The sequence below is a fragment of the Aotus nancymaae genome, unplaced genomic scaffold, assembly GCF_030222135.1.
Source record: "Aotus nancymaae isolate 86718 unplaced genomic scaffold, 86718_ANA_hifiasm-v0.15.2.pri h1tg000040l, whole genome shotgun sequence".
NCBI lineage: Eukaryota > Metazoa > Chordata > Mammalia > Primates > Aotidae > Aotus > Aotus nancymaae.
This window is the reverse complement of record NW_026988454.1, coordinates 130,474,563-130,494,638: the sequence shown is the minus strand read 5'-3', so window position 1 is coordinate 130,494,638 and position 20,076 is coordinate 130,474,563. Positions and strand designations below refer to the sequence as shown.

Below are 20,076 nucleotides of genomic sequence, written 5' to 3'. Positions count from 1 at the left end.
GGAAGCTGTACCGACCAGTAAGAGACCTGGATGCTGAGCACGTGAATCAACAGACGCGGATGGCTGTGTGGGCGGGCCCAATGGGAGCACTGCAGCCTGAAGTAACTTCCAGATAGTGCCGGACCGCCAAGCGCATGCGCCAAACAAGTCCCGGCGACAGCCTGGGAGATGTAGTACCCAGAATTCCCAGTATTAAGGTCCCCCAGCCAGTAGTAAGTTTAGTTTAGACAGCTTCTGTGTGTCTTCGGAGACGGATAAGCCCCTGAAAAGGGGGGCACTGGGACGACTGTTAACGTCCCCTAGGAAGCCAAAAGCTGAGAATGGGATATGGGCAAAAACCTTCCCTCTGGCCCCCCACCCCCAAATCTCACAGTACAGACGACAATTCACAAGTTCCTGTCTCTTTTAAGGTTTAACTTTTAATCAGCCAAACATCTTGCGCAGACCCTGAGCCAGCCCTGCATCCTGTTTCTTCCCCTGAATGACCACCTTTCCCAGTTCTTCCTGGGCTGCCCGGTTTTTGGGGTCTATGGCCAGCACCTTCTTGAGGTCAGCAGTTGCTTTCTCCAGGTTCCCAAGTGCAGCCTGGGCAACCCCTCTTCGGTATAAGGCCTTTAAATGGCCAGGCTCCCGCTCCAACACCCGGTCACAGCTCTGGGCTGCCAACTGAGGCTGCCCTAGCAACAACTGACAGGCAGCCAGATTGGCATGAAGGACAGTTCGTTCTGAAGGGCCAGGTGGGGGTAAAGTCAGCAGCAGCCGAAGAGCCCGTCCATAGCATCGGGCAGCTCCTTCAGGGTTCCCAGCTCGAAATAGTTCTGTGCCCCTTGCACGTTCTTCCTTGGCCAGGGCTTCCTTCTCGCTAGTCTCCAGCTCCCAGGAATCCCGGCCTTGAGTGAAGGAGGCCAGTGTGAGCCTGACAGGAGGTCCAGAGTGCCCAGGCAGCTGAAGCTCTGCTTCCTCACCTTGACACATGGACTCCAAGCATTTCTCTATGAGCTCCCCCCAAGTTTCCTCCCTCCACGGCCCTACGCCCACAGTTAGCTCTGTCCAGCCCTCTGGCGGCCCTGATCCGAAAGGAAACCCCAAAGCTAGTACCCGGCAGCAGGAGCCTAGTTTGGGTTTGTCCAAGCCATGGCCACGGATTATGATCTTCTTGACAAAACTCCCATCCGGACAGTACCAGAGATCAGAAGCTTGAAGGGCCTCTGGCATCTGACTGGTTGATCCATGAGACTTATGAGAGTCTCCTTCAGTTTCAGCAACCAGTTTTTCAGTTCCCTGAGTATTCTCTAGAATTTGGCTGGCTGAATCTGGGCTTACTCCCAGCTCAAGTGTTTCGGTAGGAGGCTGCTGACTAATCTGAGTAACTGAATGAAGGTTCTCCCGGGGGTTCTTTTCCCACTGTTGTTCCGGCTGAGAGGTGTCCTTTTCTCCAATTGTACTGACTGGTGGCGTCTCCATTTGGATGCCTGGTCCCTTCCACCGTGGGCGAACAGGTTTGGTCAGAAAGGGATAGACCAAGTTCAGGTCAGCACCTGAAAAGAAAACCAAACAATGGTAATTGTAGTGTTCTTACTTAGACCCCCTTTCTCGTCCTTTCCCATCCTTCTGAGACCCAGCCCCTTAGTCCTGAAAGTCCTCAGTTTTGCTTTCCTCCAAAAATCTGCTCGGGCTTCCCCGTTCCACCCATTCATAATTTAGAACTATAAATTCCACAATTCCCTGCGGTTAAGGTAGCCACGCCAACTACGGACACCCAGCTGGGTCAGTAAGTACCTGCGCGGCCAAAGTCCCTAGCATGGTGGCAGGAGGAGCCAGGTCATTCGAATCACCTCTCCTTCCAAAGCTAAATGCTTACTGAATACTGCCCTCGGAGCCTTGCCCCGTGCAGAGACCGCAGCCGGAGCAGTGCGGGGGACGGGGGTGAGGGGCGGAACAACTGGGAGAGATACTAACAACCTTGGAGTCTGTGAGACTCCCAATCTACTCAAATTCCTGGCAGCCAATCGGAAGGAGGAAGGAATCTGGTTAGCCCACCTATTGAGCGTGACATCATTTCCTCCGCAACCGCGAAGCTCCAGGCCTTAGCAACTGAACTAGCCCAGAGCAACCGAACTAGGCAGAATCGAACAGAATTTGGCGAGGTCGGGCTGGCCAAAGTGGGCCAACTTGGTGAGACCTTGGCTCTACTGCAAATACAAAAATAGGACTGGCGCGGTGGCCCACGTCTGTGATCCCAGCACTCTGGGAGGACGAGGCAGGCGGCTCACCTGAGGTCGGGAGTTCAAGACCAACCTGACAGACATGGAGAAACCCCGTCTCTACTAAAAATGCAAAAATTAGCCAGGCGCATGCCTGTAATCCCAGCTACTCGGGAAGGCTGAGGCTGGAGAATCGCTTGAACCCGGGAGCCGGAGGCTGCGGTGAGCCAAGATCGCGCCATTGCACTCCAGCCTGGGAAACAAGAGAAAAACTCCGTCTCAAAAAACAAACAACAACAACAACAACAACAACAAAAATTAGCCGGGCGCCTGTAATCCCAGCTCTTCGGGATGCTGAGACAGGAGACTCGCTTGAACCAGGGAGGTGGAGGTTGCAGTGAGCCGAGATCGCTCCATTGCACGTTGGCCTGGACGACTGAGCGAAACTCCATCTCGAAAAGAAAAGAAAAGTGCACGAGGCGCAGTGGCTCACGCCTGTAATCCCAGCACTTTGGGAAGCCGAGGCGGGCAGATCACTTGAGGCCAGGAGTTCAAAACCAGCCTGGCCAACATGGTGAAACCCCATCTCTACTAAAAATACAAAAATTAGCCAGGCATGGTGGAGTGTGCCTGTAATCCCAGCTACTCGGGAGGCCAAGGCAGGAGAATCTCTTGAACCTAGGAAGCAGAGGTTGCCAAGAGCCGAGATCACACCACTGCATTCCAGCCTGGGCGACAGAGTGAGACTCCGTCTCAAAAATAAAAGAGGCAAAGTGTAGAGAAGTCCTGGAATGGAGACTCGAGTGGATGTAGAGTAGAGAATGGCGGGGGTGGTGGTAAATAATAGTGGCAGCAGCCTTTTATCTGGCGACCTTAAGCCCTCCTATGCTACTATCTTTATGTTGGGAGCGCCCAGCAGGGGTTAACACCTATCAGTCCCTTGGCTCATTCAGTACGGGGTGCTCCAAGATAAAACCTCAGGACGCTTTCCAACCGGGACTGTCCCTTGGGGGAACACATGAGGCTTCTCCTTACCTTTCCTTTCATATCCATCATTGCCTTTCAAGCCCTCCTTCATCAAGAAATCTTAGTGCTTTTCAAACATAAATGTGCATACATATCACCTGGGGAACTCGTTAAATTGCAGATTATGATTTAGGAAGTCTGGGGTGGGGCCTATATGCATTTCAATAAGCTGGATAATGCAGATGCTGCTGGTCCGTGAGCCACACTTTTTCTTTTCTTTTTTTTAAATTTTTTTTGGTAAAATATGGAATGCTTCACGAATTTGCGTGTCATCCTTGCGCAGCGGCCATGCTAATCTTCTCTGTATCGTTCCAATTTTAGTATATGTGCTGCCGGAGCGAGCACCACACTTTTTTTCTTTTTCTTTTCTTTCTTTTTTTTTTTTTTTAAATAGAGATAGGGTAGGCTGGGGCGCTGGCTCAGGCCTGTAATCCCAGCACTTTGGGAGGCCAAGGCGGGTGGATCACCTGAGGTCAGGAGTTTCAGACCAGCCTGGCCAACATGGCAAAACTCTGTCTCTACTAAAAGAGTTTTGTCTCTACAAAACTCTGTCTCTACTGGGCATGGTGGCACATGCCTGTAATCCCAACTACTAGGGGGACTGAGGCAGGAGGATTGCTCAAACCTGGGAGGCAGAGGTTGCAGTGAGCCAAGATCTTGCCACTGCACTCCAGCCTGGGCAACAGAGCAAGACTTCATCTTAAAAAAATAAAATAAGGGCCGGGCGCAGTGGTTCACGCCTGCCAGCACTTTGGGAGGCCGAGGCGGGTGGATCACGAGGTCAAGAGATCGAGACCATCCTGGTCAACATGGTGAAACCCCGTCTCTACTAAAAATACAAAAAATTAGCTGGGCATGGTGGCGCGTGCCTGTAATCCCAGCTACTCAGGAGGCTGAGGCAGGAGAATTGCCTGAACCCAGGAGGTGGAGGTTGCGGTGAGCCGAGATCGTGCCATTGCACTCCAGCCTGGGTAACAAGAGCGAAACTCCGTCTCAAAAAAATAAAATAAAATAAAATAAAATAAAATGTCCGGACTCGGTGGCTCACACCTGTAATCCCAGCACTTTGGGAGGCCGAGGCCGGTGGATCACAAGGTCAAGAGATCGAGACCATCCTGGCCAACATGGTGAAACTCCATCTCTACTAAAAATACAAAAATTAGCTGGGTGTGGTGGCACGCACCTGTAGTCCCAGCTACCTGGGAGGCTGAGGCAGATGAATCGCCTGAACCCGCAAAGCAGAGGTTGCAGTGAGCCAAGATTGTGCCACTACACTGCAGACTGGGCCACAGAGTGAGACTCTGTCTCAAAAACTAACTAAATAAATAAATAAACAAAAAATAATTAAAATAAGTAAATAGAGATGGGGGTCCCACTATGTTTACCAGGCTGGTCTCAAACTCCTGGCCTCAAGCGAGCCTCCCAAAGTGCTGGGATTATAGGTGTGAGCCACCACACCCAGCAATGAACCAATGAGATTATTCTAGAATCTCATCCCATTGTCTTCTCCCCTGGCTCTATGCCCCTTTAGTTTGTCCTACATTTTGCATATATAACTGGTGTAACCTGTTCCACTGGGTGTAGCAGGTGCTTCTCCTCCTAATAGAAGACATCGAGCCCCGTTGTGATTCAGTCTTGCTTGTCCAGCCACCTACACAGCTTGGGCTACCACAGTTCTCCAGGGAAGAAGAATCCCATTATGAGTACCTCACTTTGGCTCTCTCTTCAGTTTGCTCTCACCATTGTGCCTCAGACTATCAAAACCATGCCTAGACAGCTAGAAAAGGAGATAGTTTCATCATTAGCCACAGACTTGTGTCAAAACAGTCCTCTCCCTGTTTTGAGTTGAGCCTCAGATCACTAACCTAGACTTCTTTTTCTCTTTCTTTCTTTTTTTTCTTTTTTTGAGACTCTTGGCCGGGTGCGGTGGCTCACGCCTGTAATCCCAGCACTTCGGGAGGCTGAGGCGGGCGGGTCACCTGAGGTTGGGAGTTCGAGACCAGCCTAACATGGAGAAACTCCATTTCAAAAAAAAATTAAAAATTAAAAATTAAAAAAAAAAAAAAGGCTCTTGTTACCAAGCTGGAGTTCAATGGCAGCTCGATCTTGGCTCACTGCAACCTCCGCCTCCGAGGTTCAGGCAATTTTCCTGCCTCAGCCTCCTGAAGTAGCTGGGATTACAGGCATGCGCCACCATGCCTGGCTAATTTTGTATTTTTAGTAGAGACGAGGTTTCTGCAGGTTGGTCAGGCTGGTCTCAAACTCCCGACCTCAGGTGATCCTCCCACCTTGGCTTCCCAAAGTGCTGGGATTACAGGTGTGAGGCACTGCACATGGTGACTTTTTTTTCGTAAGTTTTTTGCTGAGTCCTGAGTCAAAGTAACCACCCCTCATGGCTAACTACACTGATTCTTGGAATCCCTGGAATCCTACTGAAAATTAATCCATCTTTTCTCTCTCCTATGTTTTTACTTTCTTTTGAAATGGAGTCTCACTGTGTTTCCCAGGCTGGAATGCAATAGCGCCATCTCAGCTCACTACAACCTCCGCCTCCCAGGTTCAAATGATTCTCCTGCCTCAGCCTTCCAAGTAGCTGGGATGACAGGCACCTGCTACCAAGCCTGGCTGATGCTTGTATTTTTAGTGGAGATGGGTTTTCACCATGTTGGTCAGGCTGGTCTCGAACTCCTGACCAGAGGTGATCCACCCACCTCCACCTTCCAAAGTGCTGGGATTATAGGCATGAGCCACCGCACCAAGGTGGGTGGCTCACTTGAGGTCAGGAGTTTGAGACCAGCCTGGCAAAATGATGAAACTCCATCTCTACTGAAAATACAAAAATTAGCTGGGCATGGTGACACATGCTAGTAGTCCCAGCTACTCAGGAGACTGAGGGAGGAATTTTTTTTTTTTTTTTTAAGACAGGGTTTCACCATGTTGAAACCTGGTCAGGCTGGTCTTGAACTCCCGACCTCAGATGATCCACCCACCTTGGCCTCCAAAGTGCTTGGATTACAGGCGTGAGCCACCATGCCCGGCCTGAGGGAGGAATATTGCTTGAACCTGGGAGGCCGAGGTTGCAGTGAGCTGAGATCATGCCACTGCATGGAGGCTGAGGCGGGCAGGTCACAGGTTCAGGAGCTCCAGACCAGTCTGGCCAATATAGTGAAACCCTGTCTTTCCTAAAAATACAAAAATTAGCCAGGCACGGTGGCACACACGTAGTCCCAGCTACTTGGAAGGCTGAGGCCGAAGACTCGCTTGTACCTGGGAGGCAGAGGTTGCAGTGAGTCGAGAATCACACCAGTGCACTTTAGCCTGAGTGACAGAGTGAGACTCCTTCTCAACAAATAAATAAATAAACGAACATAGACAATGAAACCCTAAAAAAATAAACTAATCCAAATCATCATGTATGAAAATATTTCTGTTTTAAAAAATATGGCCCATCAGCCCGGTGTGGTGGCTCATGCCTGTAATCCCAGCACTTTGGGAGGCCAAGACGGGTGGATCATGAGGTCAGGAGTTCAAGACCAGCCTGGCCAAGATGCTGAAACCCCATTTCTACTAAAAATACTAAAATTAGTAGGGTGTGGTGGCGGGCACCTGTAATCCCAGCTACTTGGGAGGCTGAGGCAGAGAATTGTTGAACCCAGAAGGTGGAGGTTGCAGTGAGCCAAGATCGCACCATGCACTCCTGCCTGGGCAACAGAGCGAGACTCCATCTCAAAAAGTAAAAATAAAAAAAAATAGGCCGGGCACCGTGGCTCACACCTGTAATCCTAGCACTTTGGGAGGCTGAGGCAGGTGGATTACCTGAGGTCAGGAGTTCAAGACCAGTCTGACCAACATGCAGAAAACCTGTCTCTACTAAAAATACAAAAATTTAGCTGGTCATGGTGGCACATGCCTGTAATCCCAGCTGCTCAGGAGGCTGAGGCAGCAGAATCGCTTGAATCTGGGAGGCGGAGGTTGCAGTGAGCCGAGATTGTATCACTGCATTCCAGCCTGGGTGACAGAGAGTGAGACTCCATCTCAAAAACAAACAAAAGGAAGGAAGGAAGGAGGGAGGGAGAGAGGGAAGGAGGGCGGGCAGAAGGAAGGAAGGAAGGAAGGAAAAAAGATCTGAGAATGAAGTGGAAGATGAGCAGGCATGAGGGGAAAAGATGAAAAGGAATCTTCTTCCCCAAGGGACTGGATCCAATCCCTTCCTGTCACTACAAATGTCCTCAGCTCCCTCTCTTCCTTTGGTGTTACAGGGACCAACATCACTAATACCCCCAGAAATTGTATGAATGCAAGTGGGACATACTTACCCTGTCTTGCTACACAGAAACCTCTGGAAAAGTGAGATTCTGGGTTAAGAATGTCAAAGAGGGCTGGGTACAGTGCTTGTGCCTGTAATCCCAGCACTTTGGGAGGCCAAGGCAGGTAGATCACATGAGGTCATGAGTTCAAGACCAGCTGGCCAACATGGTGAAACCCCATCTCTACTAATAAAATATAAAAATTAGCCAGACGTGGTAGTGGGCATCTATAATCCCAGCTACTTAAGAAGCTGAGGCAGGAGAATCGCTTGAACCTGGGAGGCGGAAGTTGCAGTGAGCCAAGATCGCACCATTACACTCCAACCTGGGCAATAGAGTGAGACTCTATCTCAAAAAAAAAAAAGGTCAAAGAGACGTGGGAGAATGGAAGGACTTGGGAGACGGACACTAATTCTGCTCTCTATGATCGCAGAAAGTTAACTGCATTTTGGAACAAGTCTTTTTTTTTTTTTTGTCCTTGGCATTTTGAATTTGGAACAATTCTCTACTCCTTTAAGTCAAGAAGATAGGATTGAGGGGAAACTATATTTGATAAGTTTCTGGGGATTTACCTGCCAATATATTTACATCTCACCTGAAGTCACTTCCCTCCTACCTTCTTTCTGGGTCCTCTCCTTCTAAGGTGGCTCAGAGAAGCTGGCCATATTCTGTTATGCTCCTTGCTATATCCCAGAAGGGCATTGTTTACCTTCATTAAAGATCTAACCTGAAGCCTGGACAACTTAGAGACCCTGACTCTACAAAATAAAAATTAGCTGGGCATGGTGGTGTACTTGTAGTTCCAGCTATTCAGGAGGCTAAGGTGGAATGATTGCTTGAGCCCACGACTTGAGACTGCAGTGAGCTAGGATCACACCACTGTACCCCAGCCTGGGCAAAAGAGTGACACCCTGTCTTAAAAAAAAAAAAAAAAGAGTTAACCTGAGGCAGAACCCAAGGACAGGTTCAGAAGCTGGCTCAAGGTAGTTTGCAAGCTGGTGGTTGTTTCATCTTGTTCCTGCACACACACAGCATATAATGCTTGCCCTCTAAATGAGTGAAGTAGAATTTTTTTCTTATTCATTCAATAACCTTTATTGAATACTCAGAATTTGCTGGTGAAATATGGAGACAAATACAGAGGTTCCCCAGCAGTAATCTAATAAGGGTGAAAAGTCAGATTAGCCAATTTTCCAGATGCAAGGGAAAAAGTAGTAAGTAGCAGGGAAGTTATTTTCAACTGGGAGTAATTTGAAAAGACCTCATGGAGGGTTTCAGAGAGTTGAGCCTTGAAAGAGGGCCACAGATTTGACATGCAGAAGTAGAAGAGATTTATTGCAGGTGGAGGAAGCAGCACAAAGCAGGAGAGGCAAGGAAAGACACTAACACCCAGGATTATTCCTCTTCAGTTTGTGAGTCTCAGCTTTCCCAGGCTATTCCAATACTCCTTTGTGCTACCCTGTCACCAGGAACTGAGCCTATTGGAAGTTTTTACGCTCTCACATTCCCCTTCATTCCACACTCACCACATGGAACCATATGCTGCACTTACTCTCTTCCATTTATTATCCGCACAAGAGACAAAAATTCTAGTTTTCCAAAAGCTAAATAAATTTCCCCTTCTGTTTAGCTTTGGTGGTTTCTGTGGCTTTTAGTTTTGCTGGGATTTGTGTCAAAATTGTTCCTCCCTCCCTCCTCTTTGCTCCCAAAGCATTTTGCTGTGCTTCCCTTATAGGCAGGGTTTTCAAGCAGGGGGAAGGCAGCCTTTTTGGCAGTGAAGTGTTTAATGATAACAGTTGCTTCTTACCAAACCCTGACCATGCATTATGACCATAATACACAGCATTGTGCTAAATGTCTTGTATATATTAGGTTTTTTTTTTTTTTTGAGACAGAGTCTTACTCTGTTGCCAGGCTGGAGTGAAATGGCGTGCTCTCAGCCCACTGAACCTCTGCCCCACCGGGTTCAAGCGATTCTCCTGCCTCAGCCTCCAGAGTAGCTAGGATTACAAGCACGTGGCATTGCGCCCAGCTTAATTTTGTATTTTCAGTAGAGATGGGGTTTCACCATCTCGGCCAGGCTGGTCTTGAACTTCTGACCTTGTGATCCACCCTCCACGGCCTCCCAAAGTGCGGAGATTACAGGTGTGAGCCACTGCGACCGGCCCCTCTCACACAACTCTATGAGCTACTTATTCATTCAATCATTCAAGGAATCTTTATTGAGGGCCTCCTTTGTGCCAAGCACTGTGCTACGTGCTGGGAGTAAGGCAGTGGAAAAAGCCTTGGATCTCTGGTAACTTACATTGAATTGAAGATGATAGACAATAAAAAACAAAAGCAATAAATAAAATATAATACAATGTTAGACACTAACAAGTGCTATGAACTTGTAAAGGGTAAGGGAATGGGATAGAAAGTGCTCCCAAATGTGCATGGTGCTCTATTAATTATTGTTATTTATAGGGTCTTGCTGTGTTGCCGAGGCTGGAGTGCAGTAGGGTGATCATGGCTCACTGCAGCTTTGACCTCCTGGGTGTAAGTGATCCTCCCACATCAGCCTCATGAGTAGCTGGGACTGCAGGTGCTTGCCTCCATGTCTAGCTTTTTTTTTTTTTTTGTATAGACGAGGTTTCACTATGTTGCCTGGGCTGGTCTCAATCTCCAGGCCTCAAGCAATTCTCCTGCTTCTGCCTCCCAAAGTGCTGGGATTATAGGCAAGAGCCACTGTGCCTGGCCGTGATGCTATATTTAATCAAGTGATGAGGGAAAGCCTCCTTGTGGAGGCGATGTTTGTGCAGATATAAATGATGTAAAGGAGCAGACATGCAAATATCTGGAGGGAGAGTGTCCAGGAAAAGAAAAAGAGTACAAAGGCCCTGAGGTAGAAAGGAATTGGATTTTTATGTTAAATTCAGAAAGGAGGTCAGAGTGGGTGGAGCAGAGTGAGCAAGGGAAAGAATGGTAAGGGATGAAGATAGGCGGCGAGAAACAAGGCCAGTAAGCTTCACAGGCCATGGGAAAGACTTTGTATTTTGTTTCAAATGTGATCAGGAGCCATCAGAGGGTTTTGAGCAGGTGAATGATATCATCTGGTAATTTTAAAGGGTAGACCATATCAATAAAAAAATAGGGCCAGGCGTGGCGGCTCACGCCTGTAATCCAAGCACTTTGGAGGCCAAGGCGGGCGGATCACCTGAGGTTGGGAGTTCAAGACCAGCCTGACCAATATGGTGAAACCCCGTCTTAAAAAATAAATAAAATAAATAAATAAATAGAAGCAGAAAATCCAATTAAGGGACAAATTAAAGGACAATGGAAGCATGGGTGCTTGGATTAGGGTAGAGGAGAGTGCCAAGAATAGAGCCCAGAGACTCGCTAATATTTAAGGGTCTGGAAGACGAATAGGAGCTGTCAGTGAAGACTGAGAAGGAACAGCAGACAAAGAACTAGGGAATGCTTTCTTTCTTTTCTTTTTTGAGACAGGGTCTCCCTCTGTTGCCCAGGCTGGAGTGCAGTGAGGTTATCACAGCTCACTGTAGTCTCGACTTTCCAGGTTCAAATGATCCTCTTACCTCATCCTCCCAAGTAGCTGGGACCACAGGTGTGTGCCATTATGCCCAGATAATTTTTTAATTTTTTGTAGAAATGGGGACTCCCTGTTTTGCCAGGCTAGGCTCGAACTCCTGGACTCAAGTGATCCTTCTGCTCAGCCGCCCAAATTGCTGGGATTACAGATGTGAACCTCTGCACCTGGCAGAATAGTTTTTTCATTCTTCTTTCTTCCCCCAACCCCCCAAAATTTTAAATCCAAGCAGTACATCTGCTTGTTTGTTACATGGTTACGTTGCATACTGGTGGGGATTGGGTTTCTGGTGGTGTACCTATTACCCAAATAGTGAACAGTACCAAATAGCTAACTTTTTTTTTTTTTGAGACGTTGCCTTGCTCTGTCGCCCAGGCTAGAGTGCAGTGGCACTATCTCTGCTCACTGCAGCCTCCTCCTCCCCTCAGGTTCAAGTGATTCTCCTGTCTCAGCCTCCAGAGTAGCTGGGACCACAGGCACATGTCACCATGCCCAGCTAATTTTTTGTATTTTTGGTAGAGACCAGGCTGGTCTTGAACTGCTAAGCTCAAGTGATCCTCTTGCCTTGACCTCCCAAAGTGTTGGGATTATAGGCATAAGCCACCACACGCAGCCAAGTATTTGGTTTTCTATGTTTGAGTTAGTTCACTTAGGATAATAGCCTCCAGTTTCATCCACACTGGTGCAAAGAACATGATGTCATTCTTTTCTCTTCTTTTCTTTTTTGAGATGGAGTTTTGCTCTTGTCACCCAGGCAGGAGTGCAATGGTGTGATCTTGGCTCACTGCAAACTCTGTCTCCTGGGTGGAAGCAATTCGCCTGCCTCGGCTTCATGAGTAGCTGGGATTACACGCATGTGCCACCATGCCCAGCTAATTTTTGTATTTTTAGTAGAGTTTCACCAGGTTGGCCAGGCTGGTCTCGAACGCTTGACCTCAGGTGATCTGCCCGCCTCAGCCTCCCAAAGTGCTGGGATTACAGGCATGAGCCACCATGCCTGGCCGATTTTATGGTTTTCTATGGCTGTGAAATAATGCCTTTTTTTTTTTTTTTTGAGACAGTGTCACTCTGTTGCCCAGGCTGAGTGCAGTGTGATCTTGGCTCCCTGCAACCTCTGCCTCCTGGGTTCAAGCAATTCTCCTGCCTCAAACTTCCAAGTAGCTGGGAATACAGGCGTGTGCCACCACGCCTGGCTAGAAATAATTCTTTATTGTGGCCTGCAATTGCAAGGTGTTTAACAACAGCATGTCTGTCCTCTACTCACTAGATGCTAGGAGCACCTCCTCAGCTGTGATAACCAAAACCATCTCTAGACATTGCCAAATGTTCCTGGGGGTGGGATGGGAGGATCACCCACTCTTGAAAACCACTGGTCAAGATGTCCCGCAGGAGATATTTGGCAAGACAATGCACAGGCCAGACCCCCATGGCAGAGAACTATCTGGCCCCAAATGTCAATCAACCCCAAAACTGAGAAACCCTGGTTTAGACTCTAGCTGAGAACTTATTCCTGGAACCAATTTAGGTCCGGCTGCATTTTCTTGTGGCCCAATACCAACAAGCAGACAAACTGGGAAAGAAGGGAATTTATTGCTGTCACCGGATATAGAGAGAAGGTTGGAGATAATTCCACCAGACCAACTCAAAGTGTCACAATTTTCTTAGTGCTTATATGGATTGGGGTTATGTGCCTACGTGCAGTTTGGCATTCACTTAAGTCTATCGGTAGCTAATTTTGTTTCAACTAGGTCAGAGGCAAAAAACTTCTTGCTAAGTCTGATTAAGCTGTAAGGGCCCCAGTACCTTCAAGGCCTGTCTATTGTGGTAACAGAGTGTTCTTTCTTTCTTTCTTTCTTTCTTTCTTTCTTTCTTTCTTTCTTTCTTTCTTTCTTTCTTTCTATATATATATATATAATTTTTTTTTTTTTAAAGATGGTGTTTCTCCATGTTGGTCAGGCTGGTCTCGAACTCCTGACCTCAGGTGATCCACCCACCTCGGCCTCCCAAAGTGCTGGGATTACAGGCGTGAGCCACCACGCCCGGCCTCTCTTTCTCTCTCTCTCTCTTTCTCTTTTCCTTCCTTCCTTCCTTCCTTCCTTCCTTCCTTCCTTCCTTCCTTCCTTCCTTTCTCTCTCTCTCTTTCCCTCTCTGTCTCTCTCTTTCTTTCTTTCTTTTTGAGATGGAGTCTTGCTCCGTCGCCAGGCTGGAGGGCAGTGGCGCGATCTCGGCTCACTGCAACCTCTGCCTCCCAGGTTCAAGCAATTCCCCTGCCTCAGTCTTCCGAGTAGCTGGGACTACAGGCGTGCTCCACCATGCCCGGCTAGGTTTTTTTTTTTTTTTGAGACAGAGTTTCGCTCTTGTTACCCAGACTGGAGTGCAATGGCGCGATCTCGGCTCACCGCAACCTCCGCCTCCTGGGTTCAAGCAATTCTCCTGTCTCAGCCTCCCGAGTAGCTGGGACTACAGGCTTGCGCCACCATGCCCAGCTAATTTTTGTATTTTTAGTAGAGACGGGGTTTCACCATGTTGGCTGGGACGGTCTCAATCACCTGATCTTGTGATCTACACGCCTCAGCCTCCCCAAAGTGCTGGGATTACAGGTGTGAGGCACCATGCCCAGCCGTGATTATTATTTTTTATTTACTTTATTTTATTTTTTTGAGATGGAGTCTTGCTCTGTTGCCCAGGCTGGAGTGCAGTGGTGGGATCTCGGCTCACTGAAACTTCCGCCTCCTGGATTCGAGTGATTCTCCTGCCTCAGCTTCCTGTGTAGCTGGGATTATAGGTATGTGCCACCATGCCAGACTAATTTTTGTATTTTCAATAGAGACAGGGTTTCACCAAGTTGGTCAGGCTGGTCTCGAACTCCTGACCTCATGATCCACCTGCCTCGGCCTCCCAAAGTGCTGGGATTACAGGCGTGAGCCACTGTGTCCCACTCGTGATTATTACTTCTATCTTATCTCCTGTACAGCTTGGTGCAGAGAGCTGCCTTAGACTCTCCAATAAATCTTTTTTTTTTTTTTTGCTAGCACAGAAATCACTTTATTCCAGATGAGACTCTCCGATAAATATATTCAAAACAGCTGCCTCTGTTACCTTGACTCATCTCAGATTTCGTTGACCCAAGACAGGTCTCGGCACTAGGAATGTAAGTCTGTCTCTATTATTTTGACTTGCTCCAGCAAGGGAGAAGCCCATGAAAGTCTCCTGCTGACCATGTGTTTCATTTATAGCTTTGTTGTCTGGGCACTGATTTCCCTAGGTTTAACTATTTGCTCCATGTTAAGGCAGCACTGTGGAAATTTGTTTGTGTAACTGGGATGCTATGCAGGCCTGTCTATGTGACTGTCAGGGAGAATTGGCCTGCCACAAGCTGACCCTTGACCATTGGGTTTAGAAACTTGGAGGTCATTTGTGACTCTGACATGTGATTTAACTAGAGTGGTGGGGATGAGAGCCTGATTGAGGGAAATTCAAGAGTGAATGGGAGGTGAGAAAGCGGAGGCAGTGAGAAGTTTTGTTATTAAGTGGAGAGGGAAGTGGAACACTGAGGGAGTGAGCTGGGTCAGGGAGACTTTTTAAATTAAAAAATAAATGCATGCCGGGTGCGGTGGCTCACGCCTGTAATCCTAGCACTTTGGGAGGCCTAGGTGGGTGGATCACCTGAGGTCAGGACTTCAAGACCAGCCTGGCCATCATGGTGAAACCCCATCTTAAAAATAAATAAATAAATAAATAAATAAATAAATAAATAAATAAATGCATTATTTTATACATGTGAAATTATAATTTATATGCATAAATATATATGTATTACAAAGAATAATTATGTGAACGTCAGGTAGCTTAAGAAGTAAAATCTTGGCCAGGCACCGTGGCTCACACCTGTAATCCCAGCACTTTAGGAGGCCGAGGTGGGTGGATCACCAGAGGTCAGGAGTTCAAGACCAGCTTGGTCAGCATGGTGAAACCCTATCTCTACTAAATATACAAAAATTAGCCAGGTATGGTGGCTGGCGCCTGTAATCTCAGCTACTTGGGAGGCTGAGGCAGGAGAATCACTTGAACCCAGGAGGGGGAGGTTGCAGTGAGCCAAGATCGTGCCATTGCCCTCCAGCCTGGGTGACAGAGTGAAACTCCATCTCGAAGAAAAAAAAAAAGAAGTAAAATCTTCCCAGCAGAGCGAGGTGGCTCACAACTATACTCCCAGCACTTTGGGAGGCCAAGGTGGGCGGATCACCTGAGATCAGGAATTGGAGACCAGCCTGGCTAACATGGCAAAACCCCGTCTCTACTAAAACATTAGCTGCACGTAATGGCGCATGCCTATAATCCCAGCTGCTTGAGGCAGGAGAACTGCTTGAACCCGGGAGGTAGAGGTTGCAGTGAGCCGAGATCACACCACTGCACTCCAGCCTGGGCAACAGAGCCAGACTCCATCTCAAAGAAAAAAAAAAAAAAGCAAAAAAAAAAAAGAAGTAACATCTTCCCCAATATAGTTGAAGCTCCCTGAATTTCCCTTTCCATATTCCTTTTCTGCCAAAGGGTAAGCACCATTCTCTGAATGTTTTGCTTTTATTTTTATTATTATTATTTTTTTTTAAGAGAGAGGGTCTTGCTATGTTGCCCAGGCTGGAGTGCAGTGGCTATTCACAGGTGCGATCCCACTACTGATAAGCATGGGAGTTTTGACCTGCTCCATTTCAGACCTAGGCTGGTTCACCCCTCCTTAAGCAACCTGGTGGTCCCCTGCTTCTGGGGGGCGGTCACCATATTGATGCCGAACTTAGTGCAGACACCCGATCGGCATAGCGCACTACAGCCCAGAACTCCTGGATTCAAGCAATCCTCCCACCTCAGCCTCCCGAGTAGCTGAGACAACAGGCATGCGCCGCTGCGCCCAGTGAATGTTTTGCTGTTACTACATAAGTGAGTAGGGAAAGAATTTTTTTATTTCTTTTCAGAGATAAGGTATAATATTATAGCACGTTTGTATAATGATGGGAGTGTTGCAGTGAAGAGGGAATAAACTGATTATGCAGGACAGAGAGATAGGGGATAATTTCAGGAGTAACATCTCTGAGCAGGTGAGAGGGAACAGGATCCCGGGGTACAGAGGAGGTGGCGGGTGGGAGCAGCTCAGCCTCTCTGCCATACAGTTGCAGGTAGACTGGTGAATTTGAGGTGGGACTGTGAGGAAGTTCCCTTCTGAAAGTTTGTTTTCTCAGTGAAATAGGAAGAAACGTTGTCATCTTGTGAAGTTGTGGTCTCGGATTTGGGGAACATGAACTGTGTAGGGTAAGGTGGGCTGGCATACCATACTGAGGGCCTGCAGGAAGAAAGACCAGTCAGTATGACTGGGTTTCTCCCCAGCTGTTGAGTGCAGGTGTGGAGCAGGCACTATGAGATTTGACCAGGGATGAAAATGTATCAGACAAAGAGGGCTCAAGAGTACAGAATGAGGACTGAGAGGCGATTACCGTGTTGAACCTTGGAATCTAAACTGGCTAATGAGAAAAGTGAAAAATTGAGATCAAACAACAATGAAAAGTAATAGAGTCAGTGGATGGGAGGCCCAGATGGGGTTGAAGAATTTTTGAAATAGGGGTACTGGGGAGCAACACGAAAAGACTAAGGATGAGATATTGGAAGGGCAGCAGGTATTGGTGGTAACCAAGTTTAAGGTATGACATAGGCAGTGAGGGAAGTAGGGAGAAACAAATCACAGCAAGAGAAGGGCAGGGTACTGGAGAATCTGCATGAACATTGAAAACATAAAAATTGGCCGGGCGTGGTGGCTCACGCCTGTAATCCAAACACTTTGGAGGCCAAGGCAGGTGAATCACGTGAGGTCGGGAGTTCAAGACCAGCCTGACCAATATGGTGAACCCCATCTTAAAAAAAAAAAAAGAAAAAGAAAACATAAAAATATTCTTGCAGGCTTATTAGAAGATAAAAAAGAAAACATAAAAATAATAAAATGGGGCCAGGCACTGTGGCTCATGCCTGTAATCCCAGCATTTTAGGAGGCTAAGGCAGGCATATTACGTGAGTTCAGGAGTTCGAGACCAGCCTGGACAACATAGTGAGACCTCATCTCTATTAAAAATCAAAGGCAGGAGGCTGGTTACAGTGGCTTATGCCTGTAATCCCAGCACTTTGGGAGGCTAAAGTGGGTCGATCACCTGAGGTCAGCAGTTCGAGACCAGCTTGGCTAACATGGTGAAATCCTGTTTCTACTAAAAATACAAAAAATTAGCTGGGTGTGGTGGCATGTGCCTATAATTTCAGCTACTTGGGAGGCTGAGGTAGGAGAATTGCTTGAACCCATGAGGCAGAGGTTGCAGTGAGCTGAGATCACGCCTTTGCACTCCAGCTTGGGCAACAAGAGTGAAACTCCATCTCTAAATAAATAAATAAACATATTTTAAAAACAGCCGGGTGTGGTGGTGTGTGCCTGTAGTCCCAGCTACTTGGGAGGCTGAGACACAAGGATCGCTTGAGCCTGGCAGATTGAAGCTCAGTGAGCTATGATGCTGCCACTGCACTCCAGCCTGTGTGACAGAGCAAGACTCTATTTCAGAAAAAAAAGAAAAAGAGGCTGGGCATGGTGGCTCATGGGTGTAATCCCAGCACTTCCTTGGCTTTTTTTGGAGCTGTTACACTATCTCAACACTTTCTTTAGGATGCTGAGGGAGGCAGATCACCTGAGGGCAGGAGTTCAAGACCAGCCTGGCCAACATGGTGAAACCCCCTCTTTACTAAAAATACAAAAATTAGCTGGGCATGGGTGTCGGGCACCTGTAATCTCAGCTACTAATGAGGCAGAGGCAGGAGACTCGATTGAACCTAGGAGGCGGAGGTTGCAGTCACCTCCAAGATGACACCATTGCACTCGAGCCCGGGTGACAAGAGCAAAAACTTGGCCGGGCACTGTGGCTCACGCCTGTAATCCCAGCTCTTAGGGAGGCAGAGGCAGGAGGATAGCTTGAGCCCAGGAGTTCGAGACCTGCTTGGGCAATATAGTGAGATCCCGTTCTCCACAAAAAGGAAAAAAAACAGACAAAAAAAAAAAAAGCAAAAACTCTCTAAATAAATAAATAAATAATAAGAAGACAATGGAATGAGAGGTGGAAGTACAGTGATCAGGTGCTGAATCTTCAATTGTTGAGGGGGAATGGTGACCCAGAATCTAATTATGGGAGAGTTAGACCACCCACATAGATGTCAAAGGAGTGAAGAGCCTCTCCTAGAGGATGAAGTCTCTGTCAGTAGAGGTGCCAGAGCCAAGGGCATCCCCTGCAGAGGGAGGTGAATCAGATAGGAAGAGGATAACATTGTAACAGTTTATTTCTTCTTGAGGGAGGAGTCTGAGGTTAAGAGATCTGAGATTAAGAAACAAGCACTTATAAGGAAAAGCAAAAGAGAGCTAAATCATTTTTTAGTCATTTCTCCCTCTGCCTAATTCCTTTCAATTGAATTGAGTTCAAAGATTGGTAGAAGAGGTTTTATCTGATGAGGATCTGCAAACCAGAGATAAGCCAGATTTGACTCCTGCCTTCAAGTAGCTCACAAGGTAAAGCTGTGTACATCAAGTAATCAGGTGGGAAGAGATGAGAAAATATGCAGATAACGGGAATCTTAGATCTAGATACTTTTCTCCTAAAGAAAATTGTCCAGAGTTGAAGTTATTTTTTGGCCTCTTCACTCTCCCTGGGTGGTCCTTAAAGTGCCTGTAAACCTATGATTCCCAAACTTGGCTGCCCTTTGGAATCACCTGATCATGTCTTAAATACTGATGCCTGATACTCTTTTTTGTTTGTTTGTTTTTGAGACAGGGTCTCGCTCTCTTGCCCAGGCTGGAGCACAGTGATGTGATCACTGCAGCCTCTGCCCCACAGGCCCAAGCAATCCTCCCGCCTCACCCTCCCAAGTAGCTAAGACTACACAGGTGAGCCACCCGGCTCGGCTTAATTTTTTTTTTTTTGAGACAGAGTCACACTCTGTGGCCAAGGCTGGAGTGTAGTGTCACGATCTCAGCTCACTGCAACCTTCGCCTCCTAGGTTCAAGCGATTTTACTGCCTTTGCCTCCCAAGTAGCTGGGATTACAGGCATATGCCACACCATACCCAACTGATATTGTGGTTTTAGTGGAGACTGGGTTTTACCACGTTGGCCAGGCTGGTCTTGAACTCCTGACCTCAAGTGATCCACCTGGCCTTGGCCTTCCAAAGTGCTGGGATTATACACATGAGCCACCATGCCTGGCCTAGGCTAATGTTTAAACTTTTTGTAGCGATGGGGCCTCACCATATTGCCCAGGCTAGTCTCGAACTCCTGGGCTCAAAGGATCCTCCTGCCTCGGCTTCCCAGAGTGCTGGGATTGTAAGTGTGAGCCACTGCACTGGTCCCAGAGATTCTGATTTAATTGTTTTAGGATGTGACGGGCTTTGGGATTTTTCAGTGCTCCTCAGTGGATTCTAATATGTAACCTGGGGCAAGAACTATTACTCCAAGGAATGCTTGAAGCTCTGTTTAGACATCTCCCCAGTATCCAGTATGGAGTCTGCCGTTGCATAAATGCATAATGCTTTAATCTAACCCAGAGGACAGAGACAGACCTTTTTGCTGGAGTAAGGGATGAATTAATCTGGGTCTTGAAAGATATTATAAATAAAATTTGACCAAGTAGAGAGGCAGATGTGAAGAGGGGGAGAATGTCATGAGCAAGAGCCTAGATGTAGTCTAAAGCCTCTGAAACTTGTGACAAGCTGCAAACAATTTGGTTTATAATAGAGAGAGATTTGGGAAGGAGGGCTAAGATTTGGGAACAGCTGGGCAAATACCTGGAGGTGGGAATGATGAGTAATTCAGTATGGTTAGAAATTAGAATGAACAGAGAAGCTGGATGATTTTAAATTATGGAAGCTGTTAAAGGCCAGATCAAAA

The 20,076-nt window shown here is 47.4% G+C and overlaps 1 protein-coding gene and 1 non-coding gene across 3 annotated transcripts; both read right to left on the bottom strand.

Annotated features, from left to right (window-relative positions):
• Window positions 1-21: 21 nt before the first annotated feature.
• On the bottom strand, window positions 22-1,990 carry FKBPL (FKBP prolyl isomerase like). 2 transcript variants are annotated; one of them, XM_012436733.2, is made up of 2 exons: window positions 1,780-1,990; window positions 22-1,538 (listed from the first exon to the last, which is right to left on the bottom strand). In XM_012436733.2, exon 2 carries the CDS (start codon window positions 1,462-1,464, stop codon window positions 424-426), a length of 1,041 nt encoding a protein of 346 aa, XP_012292156.1. In that variant the 5' UTR covers window positions 1,465-1,538; window positions 1,780-1,990; the 3' UTR covers window positions 22-423. The 2 variants fall into 2 exon arrangements, with proteins under 2 accessions (XP_012292156.1, XP_012292157.1); XM_012436734.2 differs by having other exon boundaries at window positions 1,862-1,990.
• Window positions 1,991-3,468: 1,478 nt separating this feature from the next.
• Window positions 3,469-3,575, bottom strand: LOC135268479 (U6 spliceosomal RNA). Its single transcript, XR_010336796.1, has one exon. It is a non-coding gene; the product is annotated as a U6 spliceosomal RNA (small nuclear RNA).
• Window positions 3,576-20,076: the final 16,501 nt, after the last annotated feature.

Bases quoted from the DNA above. Each gene is read 5' to 3' on its own strand.
- FKBPL (XM_012436733.2), bottom strand. From the start codon at position 1,464: ATGGAGACGCCACCAGTCAGTACAATTGGAGAAAAGGACACCTCTCAG.